This window comes from Lytechinus pictus, chromosome 13 (genome assembly GCF_037042905.1).
Source record: "Lytechinus pictus isolate F3 Inbred chromosome 13, Lp3.0, whole genome shotgun sequence".
In the NCBI taxonomy this organism is placed as follows: domain Eukaryota; kingdom Metazoa; phylum Echinodermata; class Echinoidea; order Temnopleuroida; family Toxopneustidae; genus Lytechinus; species Lytechinus pictus.
The window spans coordinates 11,363,343-11,384,166 of NC_087257.1; the positions used below are offsets into that span (position 1 = coordinate 11,363,343).

Genomic DNA, 20,824 nt, shown 5'->3' on the forward strand with positions numbered 1-20,824 from the left:
GAGATCATTGAGAGCTCCTTGATGAACAGGCCAGACTCATCGAACATTCACACTAGAGAAAACTAAGGTGTAAAAATGTATTTTGTATACAGTAATACTCTCTGTATTTAGAGATACTCTCATACACAAATTTAAACCTAATAGTCTGGGGGAGGAGGGCATTATGTCCCCCTTCCCTCATCATTTTTCACGATAATCCACTGTGTCATTTGACTTTCAACTCTTGCGCAACTGTTGAGGCTAAATTTGCAATGTTCGGGCACATGGTAAAAGTACACATAATTACATCAATGTAGGCCCTTAGGTGCATCATGCATGTCAAAAGTGTGCAAAAATGTGATTTCTACAATGTCAATAAAAACTTTTTCAGCTAAAATTCATGAATTATGAGTGATTGTTTTTTATTTTGTTGACAGCAGTCATTTAATTTGATGCTGTTTACTTGTGAGTCAACATACATTTAATGTCACCAACAAATTTTGTCAAAAATCAAAGCTAAAAAGAACTAAAACAAAGAAATACATGTACATAAGAAATAAAATAAAGAAATATAAGAAATCAGTTTGGCACCAAACTTGTACTGAGTACAATTGTTCAGAATTCTATATAGTTACAAAAAATGGTTCTAGTCCTGAGCTTTATTAAGTGAATTTGAGAAAAAAAAAGTATGATTTTGTGAATAACTTGGCAATATTAGTTCATATAGAATAAAAGATATGAATTGAGTGAAATTTACCTATGCACTTGCGTAGATTGCGTCATTATCTATCATCATGCAAATTTTTGTCGCGATCACATGATACACAGCCGAGATGTTATGGGGCGTGGAGAGTGAAGAATAAAAATAACTGGGACTATTATAAAGGGTTTAATACTGTAGGTTATAAAGTATAATGTAATGCATAGAACATAATAATCAGGGGCCGCGGAAACCGTGTACAAAAACGTAAAAATGACCATATGATTGTGATTTTTTGCATGTTCAGCCCCCCCCCCCCCACTTTGAAAACCGTTCTGTGGCCCCTGATAATGTACATAGTCAGCAAGGAATTATACTAGAGAATGGAACTTACAGGCTGCAACGTAAAGAACAATGTTTCATGATACTGTACCCACAGAAAAATCGCAAGAATAGTAGTAAAGACAATACTGGATAGAGGAAATCTCCCAGTTTCAATGCTCATGCACACATGTACAGTCAATAGTAATGAACTAATTTTACACATTTTTGTACAAGTTTACTGAAAAAAAATTTGTCTATGGCTGGAGATCCATGTACCCCAAGTACGGTGTGGGAGGTAATCAGTATACTGTTCAGAGGCCCTTTGATAATATGATAATTACAATGTGATCTTGATATTGATCAAATACATGTACCAGCAAATGTAATTTCAGTTCTCAGAAGAGTCACAATAACTGGAAATCATAATTTGTATTCCAGTATAAATTTCTTGACAGTAGTAGTCCATGTATGTCTGATGTATTTTAAGAGATAATTTAAGATACATGTAGGACTTCTCAAAACATTTACCAAAAGCTCATGCACCTCAAAATATCCTTTCTGCAGTTGGAAAGGAAAACAGTCAAATTTACATCAATACTTTGTCCCAGCTTGCAGGTACACCTTAACAGGATGTGGCGGGGGGGGGGGGGACAAAAGTCAACATTCTTGTGCCATTTTCCTGACAATTTTTTTTAATGTCAAGTAAAAAGGGATAAATTAGGTACAGTTATGCTCAAAAGTTATTGAACCCACCACAAAATGCACCCCTTCAAGCCGAGTGTCGAATGTAGATAACAACATTACAATTTTCGGCGAACCTGGAGAAACAACCTTGATTGAATGTAATATTTTAGCACCTGACTTCACAATTAATTATCTAAAATACGGCAGAACTTGAACACTTTGCATTTTCAGGTGAGTTTCACTAACTTTTGAGCACCACTGTATCTTTTTTTTTTGGTGACGTTTTCTTTTGTTTCATCATCAGGTTTTGTTATTTTTCATAATTTCATATCTTCTATTTTTTCTTTCTTTTTTTCTTAGAATTATACAGATGAGACGGGAAGCCCACAGTGTGATGTAGCAAGCAGTATGAGATCGAAAGGCTGCTCGCAGGTCGTTGACCCAGACAGTACTAAAACTACCATTAAGGTAACCTTAATCCATTTATTTCTCTAGCTTTTCTAACATAATAGTAACAATTGATTTTTTATGAAGCACAATTAGACAGGAATATCTCTATAGTACAATTTATGAAGTACAATGTAAGACAATTGTATAATGAAATTTCAACAAAATATTTGAAAGTATTATAAAAACCAATTTTAAGGGTAGAGAATTACTGATACTACAGAAAATAAACATTGGATAATAATGTATAAATATGTATTAGTTATCTGTACAATCACAATAAACCAGTAGTAGAATTAAAGGGGAATGAAACCTTTGGAATAAGTAGGCTCGCGTCGAAACAGAAAAATCAAAGAAACAGATCAACGAAAGTTTGAGAAAAATTGGACAAACAATGAGAAAGTTATGAGCATTTGAAATATTGCAATCACTAATACTATTGAGATCCTCCCATTGGCATTGCGACAAGGATATGTGATGTCACATGTGAACAACTTTCCCTTTGATGGACTATAAAATACCCCAAAAATGTATTTTTTTGCTTTTTCTTATGGTGATACAAACTCTTTATCCATGATGTATTCTTTAAAAATCTGTATTACATGCCCTCCTATAGAAATAATACATGATCTACTGATAGATGTGATAAAAGAGGCAATTTAAGTAAAATATATACTAATGTAATGTGAGGATCTCCCTAGCATTAGTGATCGCAATATTCAAATGCTCATAACCTTCTCATTATTTGTCAAATTTTGGTCAAACTTTTGTTGATCTGTTTCTTTGATTTTTCTGTTTTCACACAAGCTATCTTGTTCTAAAGGTTTCATTCTCCTTTAATGTATGATTCAGAAAGGGTAAAATTGTTACACAATAGAAGGCCAATTCTTTTCTTTTCTGGTGCACTATGTGCAAAATTCAAGTTTTGTTTTCTATGTAAACACAAATATCCAAAGAAAAAAGAAAATGAAATCAATTATCTTTATTTCAACACTTCCATGTACTATTGCAGGTATATTGTATGGTATGTTTATAGAGAACTTAAAAATATTTTTTTAGTGTTTGTTTGCAGATGGTATACATGTACATGTACATGTATTTTTCATTTTATGATTTTCTTATCAAGAGATGAATTCAAACTTTTAAAATAGATAATCATTAAAACTTGAGACTTTAATGCAGTTTGAGTGACCATTGATGATTGATTAATAAAATACAAAATTGTCCTACTGGAAGAACATTGTCCACAGTGGGTGCCACAGTGTGTTCACAGTGTGGAACACAAAGCCCGAGTTCACAAAGATGGTTTTGAAAACCCACAGTTGAGTCCATGGTTTATGCAGATTTCCTGTATAAATTATGCTTATTTTACCGCGTATATTAAAAAATGTCCAATGCTGATGCGCGCTTTTGTCACAGTGCGCCAAAGTGATGTCTGTTGCTGTGGTTATCCACGCTATTTTATTCATGAGTCCACCCTTCAAACAGTGGACTCATGAATAAAATAGCGTATCTATCTTGGTAACAATTTGGCGCACTGTGACAAAAGCGCACATCTGCATTGGACATTTTTTAATATACGCAGTAAAGTAAGCGTAAATTATACAGGAAATCTGCATAAACCTTGGATTCAACCGTGGGTTTTCAAAACTACCTTTGTGAATTAGGGCCAATGTGAAATCACCTTTTCACTGTTCAATTTGAGCATTTCAACAGTGTGAATCATATATTCACATAGTCGACCATGACACCGTTCTCATTATACTTTCTAAAATTAGTTTACAGGAAATTGGGTCAGTAAACCAGTTTGGAAGATCGCTTTGCTAGCGTTCCCATTTGATCAGCCGAAAGTGGTTTTCAAAACCACTTCGTGTAAAGAAACCTTGTATTTATGGGAACGCTCTCAGTGGGGGTGACATGTTTGACACGAAATTCAAAACCGCAATATAGATATTCTATACACAGTGTGTGGAGTAGCACGCCTGAAATGTGCAAAGATCGCTTCCTGATGAACGGTTGTGTCCTCACTTACGCTAAACCAGTTTAATGAGGGAAAACAATCTTGAAAACTTCATCGCGAGGTGGTTTTCCGAACTGGTTTGGAAGATCGCTCTGACTGTTCTCATTACACATTAAACTAGTTTCCACTAAACTAGTTCTAGGGTGGTAATGAGAATCGGGTCCATGTGAACATGCTGTGAACATTCACACTGTCGAGGTGCCCACAGTATGAAAATATTTTCATGCACTCTGTTGAATCTCCGCATTTTAACAGTGTGAATAATATTTTTAAACAGTCCACTATGTGATCACACTGTGATTTACACTGTGTAACACATTGTAATCACCCTGTGGACACACTGTGTAACACTGTGATTGCACTGTGTAACACACTGTGATTACACTGTGTAACACTGTGTTATTTCTAGTAGGGTGTTTGCATGTATTAATACCTTTTTTGCTTGTATAATATGCATGTAATGATGGGAAATTCATTTTTTTTTGTCAAGCCTGTTTCCATGGTTATTTTTGTGTTACTAGGATGCACCTTTGAGTAATGCTGGCAGTGCCCAAGGCCAGGCAGTTCAGGTAAAGCCACAAGAAGTCAGTCTCAGACTCAGAAAAGGTAAGGATTTTTCTTTTCCTCTATTTTGTCCAAAATTAACAGTAACGAGGTAAAATCTGACGTAGTATCTGACATAGATAAAACCAATGATTGTCAAAGCATTAAAGGAGAATGAAACTCTTGGAGCAAGTTAGCTTTTGTGAAAGCAGAAAAATCAAAGAATAAGATCAACAAAAGTTTGAGTAAAATAGGACTAGCAATAGAAGAGTTATGAGCATTTGAATGTCGAGATCACTAATGCTATGGAGATCCTCCCATTGGCAATGCGACCAAGATCTATGATGTCACAGATGAACAACTCTCCCCTTTTGGACACTGAAAATATACCCCAAAACATCTCTTTTTGCTCATTCTAATCATATGACAAACGATTCATCAATGATATGATGTTGTGAAACCTCTGTACTCTCATAAAGAGAACACCTCACCTTGTGATAGACTCTATAAAAGTGAGAATATAAGTGAAATAAGTACTTAAAGGGGAATCCAACCCAAATAAAAACTTGTTTTTATAAGGAAAAGAAAAATCAGACAAGTTGATAGGTGGAAGTTTGAACAATACTGGACAAACAACAAGAAAGTTATGAATTTTTAAAAGTTGTAAATATTGGTAATCACTCTACCCATGGAGACTTCAAATTGGCCGCATATGGGATGTCATAGTGATGTAAGGCAAGGACTACTCTTCCATGTACTCCAATACATATTATGGCTAAAATGTCATTTTTCCCAAAAGTTTTATTTCAAATTATATTTTTCTTTCATGAGGACATAAAACAATATACTACCTGGGTTATATTTAGATTACTGCCCCAGTGGAATGGGTACTTAGGAGAAAACCACTAATCCTGATAATAAAGTACATGGCCTATGGGAAAGTTGTCCTTGCCCCTTGTCATAATTTACTTACCCAGTTGCCAATTTGGAATCTACATAGTATTAGTGATCTCAGTTTTAAAGCAGCTATAACTTTCTTATTGCTTGTCCGATTTCTTTCAAACTTTCACCATTCTGTTTAATTTATTTTTCTCCTTCCCCACACAACATTTTATGACCAAGGCAGGATTCCCCTTTAAGTAATGAGGGAGTTGTACGTGTGTGACATCACAGATCTTGGTCGCATTGCCAATGAGAGGATCTACATGGCATTAGTGATCTCAATATTCAAATGCTCATAACTTTCTTATTATTCATTCAATCTTCCTCAAACTTTTAACAATATGTTTCTTTGATATTTCTCTTTGATATGGATTCAGCTGGTTTCAAGGGTTTCATTCTCCTTTAATGTATAGATCACAGGACCTGGGCCCCATTGCATAAAAGTTACTAAGGTGACTTTGCCATCCAATGGTAACTACCAAGGTAATGATATTCAACAGCCAATCAAAATCAAGGATTTCATGGAAGTTAACCCCATAATGGTAACTTTTATTATGCAACACGGCCCAGGACCAACACTTTTTGAGATAAAGATAGATTTCAACATAAACACTGATTACTCCCATTTTTGTCTCGCCTGCACAGCAGAGCGAGACTATAGGCGCCGCTTTTCCGACGGCGACGGCGGCTTCGTCAACATTGAAATCTTAACCAAGGTTAAAGTTTTGAAATGTCATCATAACTTAGAAAGTCTATGGACCTAGTTCATGAAACTTGGACATAAGGGTAATCAAGTATTACTGAACATCCTGCCTTAGTTTCAGGTCACATGCCCAAGGTCAAAGGTCATTTAGGGTCAATGAACTTAGACCATGTTGGGGGAATCAATATCGAAATCTTTACCAAGGTTAAGTTTTTGAAATGTCGTCATAACTTCTAAAGTATATGGACCTAGTTCATAAAACTTGGAAATAAGGGTCATAGTGTATAACTGAAGATCCTGCCTGAGGTTCAAGTCACATGACCAAGGTCAAAGGTCACTTAGGGTCAATGAACTTTGACCATGTTGGGGGTATTTGAGGAATTGTCATCATAACTTTGACATTTTATGGATCTAGTTCATGAAACTTAGACGTAAGAGCAATTAAGTATCCCTGAACATCGTGTGCTAGTTTCATATCACATGATCTAGGTCAAAGGTCATTTAATAGGGTCAACGAACTTTGATAATGTGGGGGTATTGGTGGAATTATCATAACTTTAAAGTTAATAGATCTAGTTCATGAAACTTGGGACATTAGAGTAACCATGTATCCCTGAATATCTTGTGCTTGTTTCTGGTCACATGATCAAAATCAAAGGTCATTTAGGGTCAATGAACTTTGGCCGTGTGCGGTGTATTTGTTGAATTTGCATCATAACTTAGAAAGTGTATGGATCTACACATGTAGTTCATGAAACATAGACATAAGGGTAATCAAGTATAAATGATTGTTTTGCACATGTCTTAGGTCACATGATCATGGTCAAATGTCATCTTGGGTCAATGGACATAGTATTCTTTTGTGAATAATTATTTAATAGCTGTTTTCAAAGTCAGCACTGCTGCTATATCGAATTGCGTAATGCAGGCGAGACTGCCAGAGGCGTTCCACTTGTTGTGACATAGTGGCTTTTAAAGAGGAGAGTAACTTTTTTTAAAATGTCAGCCACACACGGTGATTGAAGGCACATAAATTTAATTCACCATTCCACCTTCACTATCTGCTTCTTTGATTTTTATTTATTTTAAGAATTCAATTGGGGTTATACTTCCCTTTCATGACACATAAATAGTTAGAAAGTTGGTATAAGGATGGTGGCTGCACCTCTTAGACTCCCCCAAGTCTTGATATTGCCTTTAATAAAGACAGACTCGGTCTGAGATTAAGTTAGTCGCAAACCTAACTAAGACTTAGTTTTAAACTGATGTTCCCTTTAAGGCTGCAGCAACAAAGAGATTAGCGTTGGGGAAGAAAACAACCTGACACTGTGCATTGGCTGTGCTCTAGAAGTGGTGAAAGTCAGGATTGGTTCTCACGTTGAAGCGATATTGACAGACAAGCATCCCGGGGAAAGTTTTCACTTGATTCAATTAATATTTCCTGATGCTAGAGTTATTAATATCTACATGTGTGATAATCGTTTGTGAGGGAGTAGCACAGGGGGATATGTTTTGTGTACAGCGAACTGTCCGTGGGTCATGTGACTGTGTGTTTGGAGTGTGTTTTTGTGTGTGTGTATTTCACTACAAACAAGTAGCAACCACTTGAATATGTACATGCTTGCATTCATGAGTTTGTTGACCTTTTTAAAGTTTAAACATTTTTAATGAAAAAAAATATTTGAGATACATACTATGATTACACGTAGATGGAAAGAAAAATTGAAAGCTATAAACTGTTGAGGCTTTGTTGTAATAATTCTATAAGAAATGAAAATGAAAATGATTATCATTTAGCAGGTTCAAACAAATTTACTTTGTCTTTTACATTCTTTGTGGTTTGTTTCGAATGTTGTTTTGTACATGTATATAAATCTTATTTTATGACATTGTTAGCATGTGGGTGTAATGACGAATGTTACATTATAACCACTAATGTTAATTATCCTATGATAATATGATAATGATAATTATCTATTTGACATGTATATTGTCACCTATAGTTTCGGTTTTGAAAATGTATCAAGAGTAATTGAGGGCATTCTTTTCTGCTTGTCTAACATTTGAAATTTCTGTATGCCATTTGAAATTCTTGTATGCATATCATTGGGGGTATCGCTGAAGTGACAATCGGGTTTATTAAAAAAAAAATCCAGTTCATTCCATTGGGAATGTAACAATTTTTTTCTGCTTTGTGATTCCTCGGCACAAGATACATTTTTAATGTTATGATGGTGATGATGCTGATTGTGATGATGATGATGATGATGATGATGGTGATGGTGATGATGATAATGATTGTAATTAGGGATTTCCTTTTGTTTCTGTAATACATGTAGTTGACTAAATTTGATACTACTACTACTGCTGCTGCTGGTACTACTACTACTACTACTTTTACTAACACTACCACTACTACTACTACTACTACTACTACTACTACTACTACTACTACTACCACTACCACTACCACTACCACTACCACTACTACTACTACTACTACTACTACTACTACTACTACTACCACTACCACTACCACTACCACTACCACTACCACTACCACTACCACTACCACTACCACTACTACTACTACTACTACTACTACTACTACTACTACTACTACCACTACCACTACCACTACCACTACCACTACCACTACCACCACCACCACCACCACCACCACCACCACCACCACCACCACCACCACCACCACCACTACCACTACCACTATCACTATCACTATCACTACCACTACCACTACCACTACTACTACTACTACTACTACTCCAGTACTACTACTACTCCAGTACTACTACTACTCCAGTACTACTCCAGTATTTAATTTGCTACTAATAAACATAATTTGACTACTATGTAGTAGAATATGAATTCAATAATTTTTGCATTTTCTGTAAGTCGTTATATCTTCCCACAGCCATTATCTTTAAGAAGTAAGTGGTCTATCTATGTAGTAAATGTTGTACAGGATTGAATAGTTGGCGTCATTGATTGATGTTTTGCAGGAAAGCCGGTGGAGTTGACACTTCAGGTCCGGCAAGCCGAGGATTATCCAGTGGATCTTTACTATGTCATGGATCTATCTAAATCTATGGAGGACGATCTTTCCAAGCTCAGGGACCTTGGTGATACACTCGGTATGTCATCATAGTCAAGCCTACACTGTACAATTACAGTGTCAAGAACAACATCAGTCAATGTTCTGTGATGGTCTTTGCACCAAATAGTGTTAGAAATAAAATGTTTTATTCTGAGAGGATCTCACCTAGAGGTGTTCAAAATACACCTTGAAATTTTATCATAACACCAAATATTATTAAAATGAAAACTGAAATATAATGTTCTTAGATGATCTCACCTTCTGGTGTCAGAATACACCATGCAACTTTATTATAACACCAAATAGTGTTAAAATAACAAATAAAATGTGTTATTCTGAGAGGATCTCACATTCTGGCGTTGGATTACACCATGGAATTTTATCAGAACACCAAATTGTGTTAAAATGAAAAATAAAATGCGTTAGTCTGAGAGGATCTCACCTTCTGGTATTAAAATACAACATGGAATTTGATCATAACACACTCTACCCTGATATATGTCTTTCTTCAAGTTTCTCTCAAATTTTTCTTGATAATCTATTCATTTCACACGGTTATACCTTTTAAAAAAATATTTGACCCCCAGTTTTTTTCTCCAATGGTACTTCACTCCATGAACTACCAAGCCATTCTGAAATCATTTCAAGAAGGCCCCAGATACAGAGGCTTGTACATACTTATTTATGACTTTTAAGAATTTTTTTAAATCAATATTCTATTTATTTCCAAATCATTCCAGCAAGTGAGATGAAAAACATCACAAGCAATTTCAGGCTTGGATTTGGGTCATTTGTTGATAAGACTGTCATGCCTTACGTTAGCACAGTACCTGAAAAGTAAGTACATGTATACTTTATTTATTTTTATTTTGTTTTAAGTTTTATTTAATCAGCATGGCCTCATTAGTTATACAAACTGCCGTCCTTGAGGGCCCTGAGAAATCATATACAAACATATACAAATCTGGATCCACAGAGCGGTTTTGACAGTGGGGGGGGGGGGGGGAGGGCTGACCATGCCAAAAAAACTTAGCACTTGAAAGTGAATGCTTAAATTTGAGTTCAGATCACATCGAAGTATTTTACTCTAATTATTACAAAATTTCAGCAAAACGCAAAATACTTACTACATTGTGACGTCAACAAATTTTAAGTCAAATAATGTCCCCTGTACATGTATGTAACCATTTGTGAGCAGTATGTATGACTGTGCAAATACATGTTTGTAATTTGCATGTAAGCCAGACTTGAGCCATGTGAGGGGGCTGACTTAGATTTAATAAGCAAACTACTTTGCCACAAAAATACCATAGAATACCAAAGATGATTAAGAACATGTATTTTACTTAAAAAGCAAAATACCAAGTAAAATACCTTAAATTTGGGCTGAAGTATTGAATTGAATACCGGTTCTTGTCCTCAAGGTAGTGCTATATAATTTAAAATGGGATGCGGGGGGGGGGGGGGGGGGTGGGGGGTTGATATGCTGTACCACGTCTGGGGGTGTTTCACAAATATTTAAGTATGACTAAGAATTGCACTAAAATACCGAGTTGCGTACAGTATAAAACGCTTGACCGCATTGGTCAGATCGTGTCATGAGGATGCGCACGATTGCGGCTCTATCAATAAGAACGCGCGTTGTATATCATTTACGCGTCAGCATTTAAGTGTGACTTAAGTCATACTAAAATCTTTGTGAAACACCCCCCTGATGTCGAAATGTGTTAACATTTTAATGCAAAAGGTTTACCTGGCTCAATGAGATGTACACCCCTCCCCCTCCATAGGAATCTTTATGTCAAGTTGAATATAAATCCTGTTTATTATTTTCCAGATTGATAGCACCTTGCACTGGTTGCGAGGCTCCTTATGGATTCAAGAATGTCCTTCCATTGAATGAAAATACCGACAGTTTTTCGGTAAGTTTTGATTTATTTATTTCATTAACCCTTAGCGTGTAGATACATTTTGTGTAATTGAACTTATTTATTTAAAAAAATTATTTTCTCTGAGATGGTGAAAGTACAGGCTGTGCTAAACAACAATATTCCTTGTATTGTGTCTGTGGATTAATTTCTAGTTATCAATCAAGGCTTTTTCATATTTTTAATAAAGATAAAAAAAGAAATTGTATTATTTCAATAAATTGAATGTGACATGTTAAAGGGGATCGAATGCTGGTAAGAAAAGAAATATTTGGAAGGGGAAAAAACAAAAGAATGGTGAAAAAGGTACAAATTATCTGACAATGAATGAGCAAAATATGAATGTTTGAAAAACCTGAGAACTTAGTACTTTCATTTATATACAGCACAAAAAGCATGTTTTTTAAATGAACTCTACTTTCTTGACAGATTCTGATTTAGTATGGTATCCATAAATTCCCTCATATTTTTACCTCTCATTTCTTTTCTTTTTCTCCTCATTTTTTAGTTGTGGAACTTTTTTGTGGGGGGGGGGGTGGTGATGAGGGGGCTGTGTTGCACTCAGAAATTATACAGTATGAAAATTTGTAATTTTTCTTAATTTTATAGCAAACTGTAATGATGCAGCAAGCTTCGGGTAACCTAGACGCACCTGAGGGAGGCATGGATGCTCTTATGCAAATCACAGTCTGTGGGGTAAGACTAAGATCCTTTTCACACATGAATCTTGAATCATCATTGTAATGATGATTGCAATTCGTCTTTAGAATCATCAGACCTTTCACATGCTCACTTGAAAACTGTGATTTGAATTTGAATTCCTGAGCGAAGGCGGTATGTGTCCTTGGTGGCTTGTCAATCAAAGCACTGCATCGCAAATACAAACTATGATAAGTGCTTGACAATTGTATTATCTATGGAAGTGCTTGAAAGGTCACGTAAGCTCGGCCCCCAAAAAGATGTTTTGGAGGGCAAGCCTTTCACACACAAATTCGTACGTAATGTGAGTGAAACTTAACTGGAATTCACCTCCGGAGTAGAATTTTGTGACTGTGATTAGCGTTTGTGATTCTAATCATGCTCTAATTTGGTTTCACACGTGCTAAAAATTTGTCATTAGCCTTATCTTTCACTGGAATCATCATTCAAATTACAGTTTTTTTACCCTGTGAAAAGGCGGTAATAATTTCTGATATTCTTAGAAAAGAAAGCAGGAGTGCATGAACCCATTAACTGTTTTTATTCAGTTAATTGTCAGTCACTTGAGTTTTGGTTTCATTAGTCAATAGTCTTTCAAAAAAAAAAAAAAATCTTATTATGGTATGGAAAAGTATATATATAAAACAAATCTGAAAGAGAAGAAATTCATAAAAAGGTGGTCATCTTTTACTTTATTACATTAAGTCTATCAGATATCATTCTAAAATACATATATATATCTTGTATGGATTTTTTCTTTCCTTTGCACTTTGATTTTGCTTTTTTTATACAAATGTTACGACAATTCCATGGAATATTGTATTGTACATATTCAACTTGTGTGTCATATACTGTGTTAATTACATGTATTTAATCATGTATTGTCAAAAAATATGTATTATAGTGATTTCAATAAAGGACCCCTGTGGAAGGGTTTAAAAAAAATAAAAAAATAAAAATAGTCTTTCAATCTCTGAATAGCATCTTGTCTTGTAAATACTGCACTTGAACGCCTCAAAGAGGCTATAGACGTGTTGCACTTGGAGGGATGCATAATACAAGCATTGATTTAGGATAGATTCTTCATTGGAACAATAAAGTGAAAGTTTTAATCTCATTTCATATAGTTTCTTTTGAAATAGAAATCAAAGAGAAGGGGCTTACTTTCATTTATAAGGAACATATAGTAGTCCACCCTAGATGTTATTGAAACCCTGTTTGGGAGGTCTTCATAATTAGGTCAACTATTGGCTTAGAAGACGATCTTCCCGACAAACAATTGAATGATTCGATTGTTTTTTTCAGGAAATAATCGAATGGTAAAATTAACATTCGTCCCAGGCCTACTGTTCAGTGTGAGGTGAATCCGGCTACCCCCTGTAATTGCAGACTAAAAATTGAATTACTATTGCTTGCATGTTTTTTGTGATAGTTTTGTAATAAGACTTATTCTTAATCTTTGCCATAATGGGTATTGGCATTGGGCTCATTTGGAATACTTAATTGTGCCATATTTCATTGCAGTGCATTGAAATCAAATGGATTCAATTCATAAATGTTTAAAAAAATCGTGATTTGTTCCAAAAGCCGATCATGGTCCAGTCAAAAGGCAGACCTGCCAAGCAGTACGTTTTTGGCGTATTTAGTACGTTTTTGCAATCAAAATACGACAGTACGTTTTTTCTTTAAAAAATACGATTTTGTAAAAAATTTTTTTTCTAAATCGTATATATATGTCTCTATTTCATAAAACTTACACAAATATGGTTATTACTGTAGATCAATGTAATTTCAGGTAACTGGGTTTTTCTTTTCAATCATTTTGTTGAAACCAGGGTGAGATATACACATGTTTCAATGTTTTTTTTCATCTGCAAGAGCAGTGCGCATTTTAGATTGCATGCAGCTTGAGCGCCGCGATGAGCGCGTGTGCGCCACGCATTTTATTATGAAATACACTTTTTTTGGGAAAAATACAGTTTTTTTTATCACAATACAATTTTTGATTCCCAGAGGTTGGCAGGTCTGAAAAGGTGTGCGGATGCATATTAGATGGTATAGTTACTGATGTGACACAACCAAGATCTAATGAAGCTTGCATGTGAAAGCTTATCAAAACATGTAATAATTCATGATTGTGCAAAAAAAAAATGTTTCTTATGTCATCATACATGTACCAAACAAATGGATCTATTTTGTAGTGATTTTTTTTCACAATGTTTCTTTTTAATGAAAGGGATGTATTTGAAAAGTAACAATGTCAACTATTGTAAATTAATATTCTTTATTTTTTTGTTGTTGCCAATAGCAACAAATAGGCTGGAGAGTTAATGCAAGGCATCTTGTTATTTACACTACTGATTCGTCTTTTCATTATGCTGGTGATGGCAAGGTAGGAAAAATTGTTTTTTTTAAGTTGTGTCTAAATTAGCTGTACTATACTATTATTCTGTTTTCTATCAGTCAAACTCTTGTATCCATTAATCCATCTATCTATCTATCTATATATCTATCTATCTATCTATCTATCTATCTATCTATCTATCTATCTATCTATCTATCAATCTATCTATCTATCTATCTATCTATCTATCTATCTATCTATCTATCTATCTATCTATCTATCTATCTATCTATCTATCTATCTATCTATCTATCTATCTATCTATCTATCTATCTATCTATCTATCTATCTATCTATCTATCTATCTATCTATCTATCTATCTCAAATCTATACTTGTACAAAAAATCTCTTTTAATTACCAACCTTCATGAGTGGCTGGCTTGAATTTCCTACAACAATGCAAAATTATGATAATATGTTGATTTTGATAATGCTGGCCTATACCCAGTAATCGTAGTGGTGTAGCAATTTATTGAAGCTTATATGTAATTGAGTATTTCCGTGTATCTATTGTTTGCATTTCTGCATTTATTTTTGTCTTCAAGGTATTAAGAAGCATTTCTTTTTGTATGCATTATATGCTGGGTATTTCTTAGGGATTATGTAATTTATATTCTCTGAAGGAATATGTATTTTCATTGTGTATGAAATTTGAAGATTTTATTTTACTTCATGCACATGTGCGTAAGCAAGTACTGTTTCAAATCTTGAATATTTAGGTCACAGATGCATGTCTACTGCTAGTTATAGGATTATACTTTAGAACATGGTTTAGGCTTATGATAAGTAATGATTCCGAGTCCATAAGTTACACATGCATGTCTATTTGGTGTATGTTGTACAAGAATGTAATGCATAACTCTCGACATTCATTTGAAATAGGGAGTCATAGTTTAACAATCTTTCTTTACCGATTTCAACTGTTTTATCTTTTGTCGACTAATTTGTCATCGATTAGACAAAAAGATCAAAGAACAGAATGTATTAAGAAAACAAATTACATTGAGTATTGCTTATTTGGCAAGCATTTATTTCATATGTATAATTTACAGGCTGAAATATCTGAGAATGAAATATTGCAGTATTTATAGAAATAGTCAATATTGCTTTCAAAATACCAACTAGGCCAAATATAGCTAACTTTATATCAAATCTTTACCCTTAAACTCCCAATAAAAAAACTTGTATCCGCCAAATAATGATCTGGATCATAATTATTGTGGCCTCAAAAACTGATATAGATCTGCAAATTGTAATTGTTGAAATATTATCTTACAGGAAGCGAACTGTGCTTGCAGATTTTTATCCCGGTTGTCTGAACCCGTGTTCAATCCTCACTGTGTTACCTTTAGGAACATGTTTTTTGTAAAGATTTTAGTTCAATCAACAGGCTGTATTCACACATACTGTACATGTACATGTATATTTGTCTGTCATAAAAAAAGAAAGACATTAAAGAAAAGAATCCTTTTCAGAGAACATTCTGGAGAACTTTAACATGAAATTTGATAGAACTCAATTGGGATCTCAGTTAGGATTCTGCAATGCGCAGTGGGTTGGCTTGAAAAAAAAGGAGGGGGGATTCCTTGAGTGTTATTCCAAAGTGACCTATTTTTATGTTTCTGGTATGATCTTGGATTCATTCACTTCCAATGGTGTTTATTGATGTTCAAATATGTTTCATACCATGAAACGGGGGGGGGGGGGGATGAGACTAGTACATACAGCAGCCCATTGAAATTGGTCATCCCTCCTCCCCCCCCCCCCGACAAAAACTGATACTGCTGTGCTTACATGTACTTTACAGTATTTCACACTGTATCACACATAATACAGACTGCATACTGCTTGAATGTTCCCATGTTTATATTCTTGTCTTTAAACATGTCATTCTCAGCTTAAAATGATGGTTTGAACACTCTATGGGGCTTATATATATATATATATATATATATATATACATGTACAGTATATAAACCCATTCTCAGCCAAGTGAGTAATTGCATGCACAGTGGCTAAATGATTGTCCTTATTCTGGTGGATAGATATCTGATTATGAGTCATACAGTGTGTTCTATTGGCTACTTGCTTCCTGCCATCATAGCCTTTGTTTAGAAAGTTTCAATGTCATGTACATGTATGCACAGTGGTGCTGACAAGTTAGTGAACACCACCAGAAAAAATACACTCCTTCATGCCGAGGTGTCCCGCGCATAAAACATTCCCCATAGACTTGTGTGTTAAAATGGCAATTTTGAAAAATTCATAAAAAATAAACATGAAATTAGGGGTTGAATGTTTACTACCATTGGATATATCTGACATTCCATATATGACCAGAAAAGGGTATCGTAGCCAGCTCATTTTAAAAATAAATCGCCATTTATGAAGATAACTATGATGGGATCAAATTTATCAACTGAAACAGTAAAATAGCCCCAATTCTTCCGCCAGTCAAAATATAGTTCCAAAATCATTGATATATCTTCCCAATTGGGCAAAGGAAGTTCAGTAGATACCATTTCTAGAATCAGTGTTAGATTTTCAATTATATTCATACACTTTTGTCAATCAGCAATATCAAATTGAAAAAAAATTTGAATGGGTTGGGTCGAACGAATATCTTTAGCCTTCCTGTTGTAATTAGGCTCATGGAACCCTGTACCATGGAAATATAACAATAGTTTTTTGTTCCATTCACTGCAATACTGAAATCTCTTTCTTTGAAATAGATAGAAATTGAGCTTCATTCCAAAAATGTTCTCTTTGTTTCTTTTTTCCTCATCAGCTTGGAGGTATCATTACACCAAATGATGGACGATGTCATTTAGATCCCATCTCACAGAATTATACCATGTCACATTATCTGGTAAGTATCATTCTCCTCTTCATCCTCCCCTACACTTCTGGCCCTCCCTCAACTTCTCCTTCCCCAGTGAACGACAATGCAATTTAGATCCTATTTCACAGAATTATACCATGTCACATTATCTGGTAAGTATACTCCCCCTTTATTCCCTGTCCTTCTCTCCTCCCCCCTCTTCTCCTTTACCACTGGTGGACAATGCCATTTACATTCTGGTATTAGCACCCCCTTCTCCTTCCTTTTATGATCTAGTACTTTAATTGCAATGATAACAATTACAATGATAATTTTCATTTAAACAAAAATGGCGATGATGATACATGTATGAATAATATTGAACATAATGATAATAAAGATCATCATTACCATTATCATCATCACTGTTGCTGTCATCAATCACCATCATCATTATTACCATCATCATCATCATTATTATCATCATTGTCATGATCATTATGATCATCACCATCATTATCATCATCACCACCATTGCCATTATCATCATCTTCACCATTATCATCATCATCATCACCATGATCATCATCGTCATCACCACCACCACTACCATCATTATCATCAACAACACCAACAACATCCATCACCTTTACTATTGTATTGTGCATTATTTGTTATATCATCTGATGTATATCTTACAGGACTATCCATCCATCAGTCATCTCAATGCCAAGATGAGGGAGAACAGCGTGATTCCAATCTTCGCTGTCGTCCAGCAGGAATTTGAGGTGTACAATGTAAGTTTCATGATGATTGCCATTAGATGTCAAGGCACCAAAAATTAATTTAGTCCATGGCAGCAATAAAATGATTTTATAGTGAAATCTGTCTGTAACTCCATTGATACCAGGACCCCATCTTACAAAGAGTTACAATTGATCCAATCAATCGTAATTCTATGGAAATCCATCCGTGTCATAATTTTTTTTTACACGAAATGTGCACAATGTCCTTTGTAAACAAGGAGAAGCACAGTGAATTTTCAAGACAACGATGAATGCATGAATATACATCATAGCTAGAAAATATTTTGAACAAACATGTATAATAGTTGTTGACATTGCTGGTCGTCCATAGTTGCGATCGATCGGATCAATCGCAACTCTTTGTAAGACGGGGGCCCAGATGTGATCTTTGTGTAGTGTGCAGTAAATAAAGTTGCCAATTCTCTCATTATCTGAGAGGATAATTAAATAAAATGTCAAATTTTACTGTTGTCATGTTTTGTACAATCATTCTGAACTTGTATATATTTGAAGAACTTCTCCCTGATTTAAAGATAAATGCCAGTTGTGGTAACGATCTCAAAATGACTTTTTACAGAATCCAATATAATGACCACCCAAGTGTCTGTTGATATGAATAAAAACTATGTGCCGAAGGATTCTGGAAGAAATTGTGTAATTGCTGAGAAATAAGCAAAATAAGCGCGGATTCGGGCACTTCCGTCAGGTCTTTATTCCAGCAATATAATATACACTGTCCCACGTGTGCCTATCTGTGTTGGCGATCTTCAGTGTGATTGTTTTTCAGCTTAGATTTTATGATTTCACAAAGTTCAGTTTATGTAACTGTACCAGATCTAGATCGACGATGATATAGTAATACTTAACCTTGGTTTTACAGACTTTCTTACGAAATCAGTGTTTTACTGCAACTACTGTAATCTAGCTTTAATGACAATGTCTGTGAGGTGTGAATGTAAAGTTTGGAATTGAAACTCAATGTACATGTATACATCGTATATCTTTTTTCATTATTCAGTATTCGTTAAATTCAGCTAAAATGTCATATTTCCCTGAAACAGTCGTTATGTTAAATGAATTGAAAAGGTTATTTTTTTTCTAAATCTCGATAATTATGAATGTAAGTCAAGTTTTATATGTGAATTAAGGGATCATGAAATCTGTCCGAATCTGCCATAAATAAGATTGTTTATTAAACTATGACATAGTTTGTGATCTGCATTTAATATACGGTGTTATTATGCAAAATTTTGGTTAGGGCCCATTGTATGAACCTTAAATCAATTGTACCCTTACCATCAATATTTGACTGACCTAGCAACATTGTTCTTCATCTAATCAAAAGCAATGAATCCATAGAATTTGTCACAACATTTTGTAAAATTATTTGTAAGGAGATGGGGCTAACATATACAGTAGTTTTATATCCAATTCGTCTAATGCCAATTCGTCCAATTTCCAACTCGTCTACTACAATTTGGACTATCATCAGTTTGTCTACTCACCACATGGTCTACTTTCATTTAGTCTAATGCCATTCCGTCTAATGACCAGTTGGCCCAATAACCATTTAGTCCATATACCATTTGGTCTAATTAAACTAAAGTGTTAATTGTGCAAAATGAATGAAAAGAAAATGGTAATTGGACCAAATGGTTATTAGACAAAATGGTAATAGACGAAATGATGATTAGACGAAGTGATGATTGGACTAAATGGTAATTGGACCAAATGTTTGTTCAACGAAATGTTGATGGACGGAATGAGATTAGACTAAATGAAGGTAGACCATGTGGTGAGCAATTTACCAGCAAATAGACTTCCATTCTGTTTATGATTGTGTTTCATGAACTTTTCTTTGTTCCCTTCAGAATCTGACGCAATACATTGAGGGTGCTACGGCAGGTGTTTTGGCCCAGGATTCCAACAATATTGTACAGCTTGTCAAAGATAACTACAATGTAAGTTAAACACTCTTCATGTTGTATTTGGGCAGTCCTGTAATGTCCGACCCATGTATAAGAGGCCTACAGTGTAACACATTACATTAAAAAACAATAATATTTCAATTTTCTTCTTATCATAGAAAATCACTTCCAAGGTAGAAGTTGTGGACGATGCCCCTGACTCGGTGAACATTGAATACATAGCTCATTGTCCCGGAGGCCAGGTCATACCCGGGTCACAGGTCTGCGAGGGGCTCAAACTTGGCGACACGGTCAACTTCACTTTGACCGTCACCTCAACCGGATGTCCAGCTAACAAAAACCAACAGTGAGTTGTTTTTATATATACACTAGTTCAAGGGAGCTCTACCACCTTGTCAAAATGGTTTTGTTAAAAACAGAAAAATGAGAGAAACATGGTGATAAAAGTTTGCAGAAAGCCATAAGAATAACAGGTTCAATTTATATTAAAAAAAACATGCCATAAGATGGTACATGAAGATGCTTTCATGTGATATTGCAATGTTTAAAAGACCTATGATATATATTGTTTGATGTGTTTTCAGCTAGACCTTTGTCAATATATACAAGTATTTCTCTTTTTTCTGTTTTTATGAAATCCAATTTGATTTCAGGGGAGACATAAAGCTCCCAATTTTTTTTCATTGAAAGGAAATTACATCCTTGCTATTAAGGTGCTTATAAAAATAGAAAATAAAACAAACAAATTTTAACATATTAACTTTTATACCTCTACTG

The 20,824-nt window shown here is 34.7% G+C and overlaps 1 protein-coding gene across 1 annotated transcript in view; it reads left to right on the forward strand.

Moving 5' to 3' along the window:
- The window catches only part of LOC129273988 (integrin beta-1-A-like), a 55,781-nt gene that overhangs the window by 14,562 nt on the left and 20,395 nt on the right, over positions 1–20,824 (forward strand). The window contains exons 3-13 of the mRNA XM_064108111.1: positions 2,048–2,155; positions 4,676–4,760; positions 9,366–9,497; positions 10,201–10,297; positions 11,298–11,382; positions 11,998–12,084; positions 14,396–14,479; positions 17,281–17,361; positions 18,015–18,110; positions 19,991–20,080; positions 20,206–20,393. Coding sequence (XP_063964181.1) covers positions 2,048–2,155; positions 4,676–4,760; positions 9,366–9,497; positions 10,201–10,297; positions 11,298–11,382; positions 11,998–12,084; positions 14,396–14,479; positions 17,281–17,361; positions 18,015–18,110; positions 19,991–20,080; positions 20,206–20,393 — 1,133 coding nt within the window. The remainder of the gene's footprint in view (positions 1–2,047; positions 2,156–4,675; positions 4,761–9,365; positions 9,498–10,200; positions 10,298–11,297; positions 11,383–11,997; positions 12,085–14,395; positions 14,480–17,280; positions 17,362–18,014; positions 18,111–19,990; positions 20,081–20,205; positions 20,394–20,824) is intronic.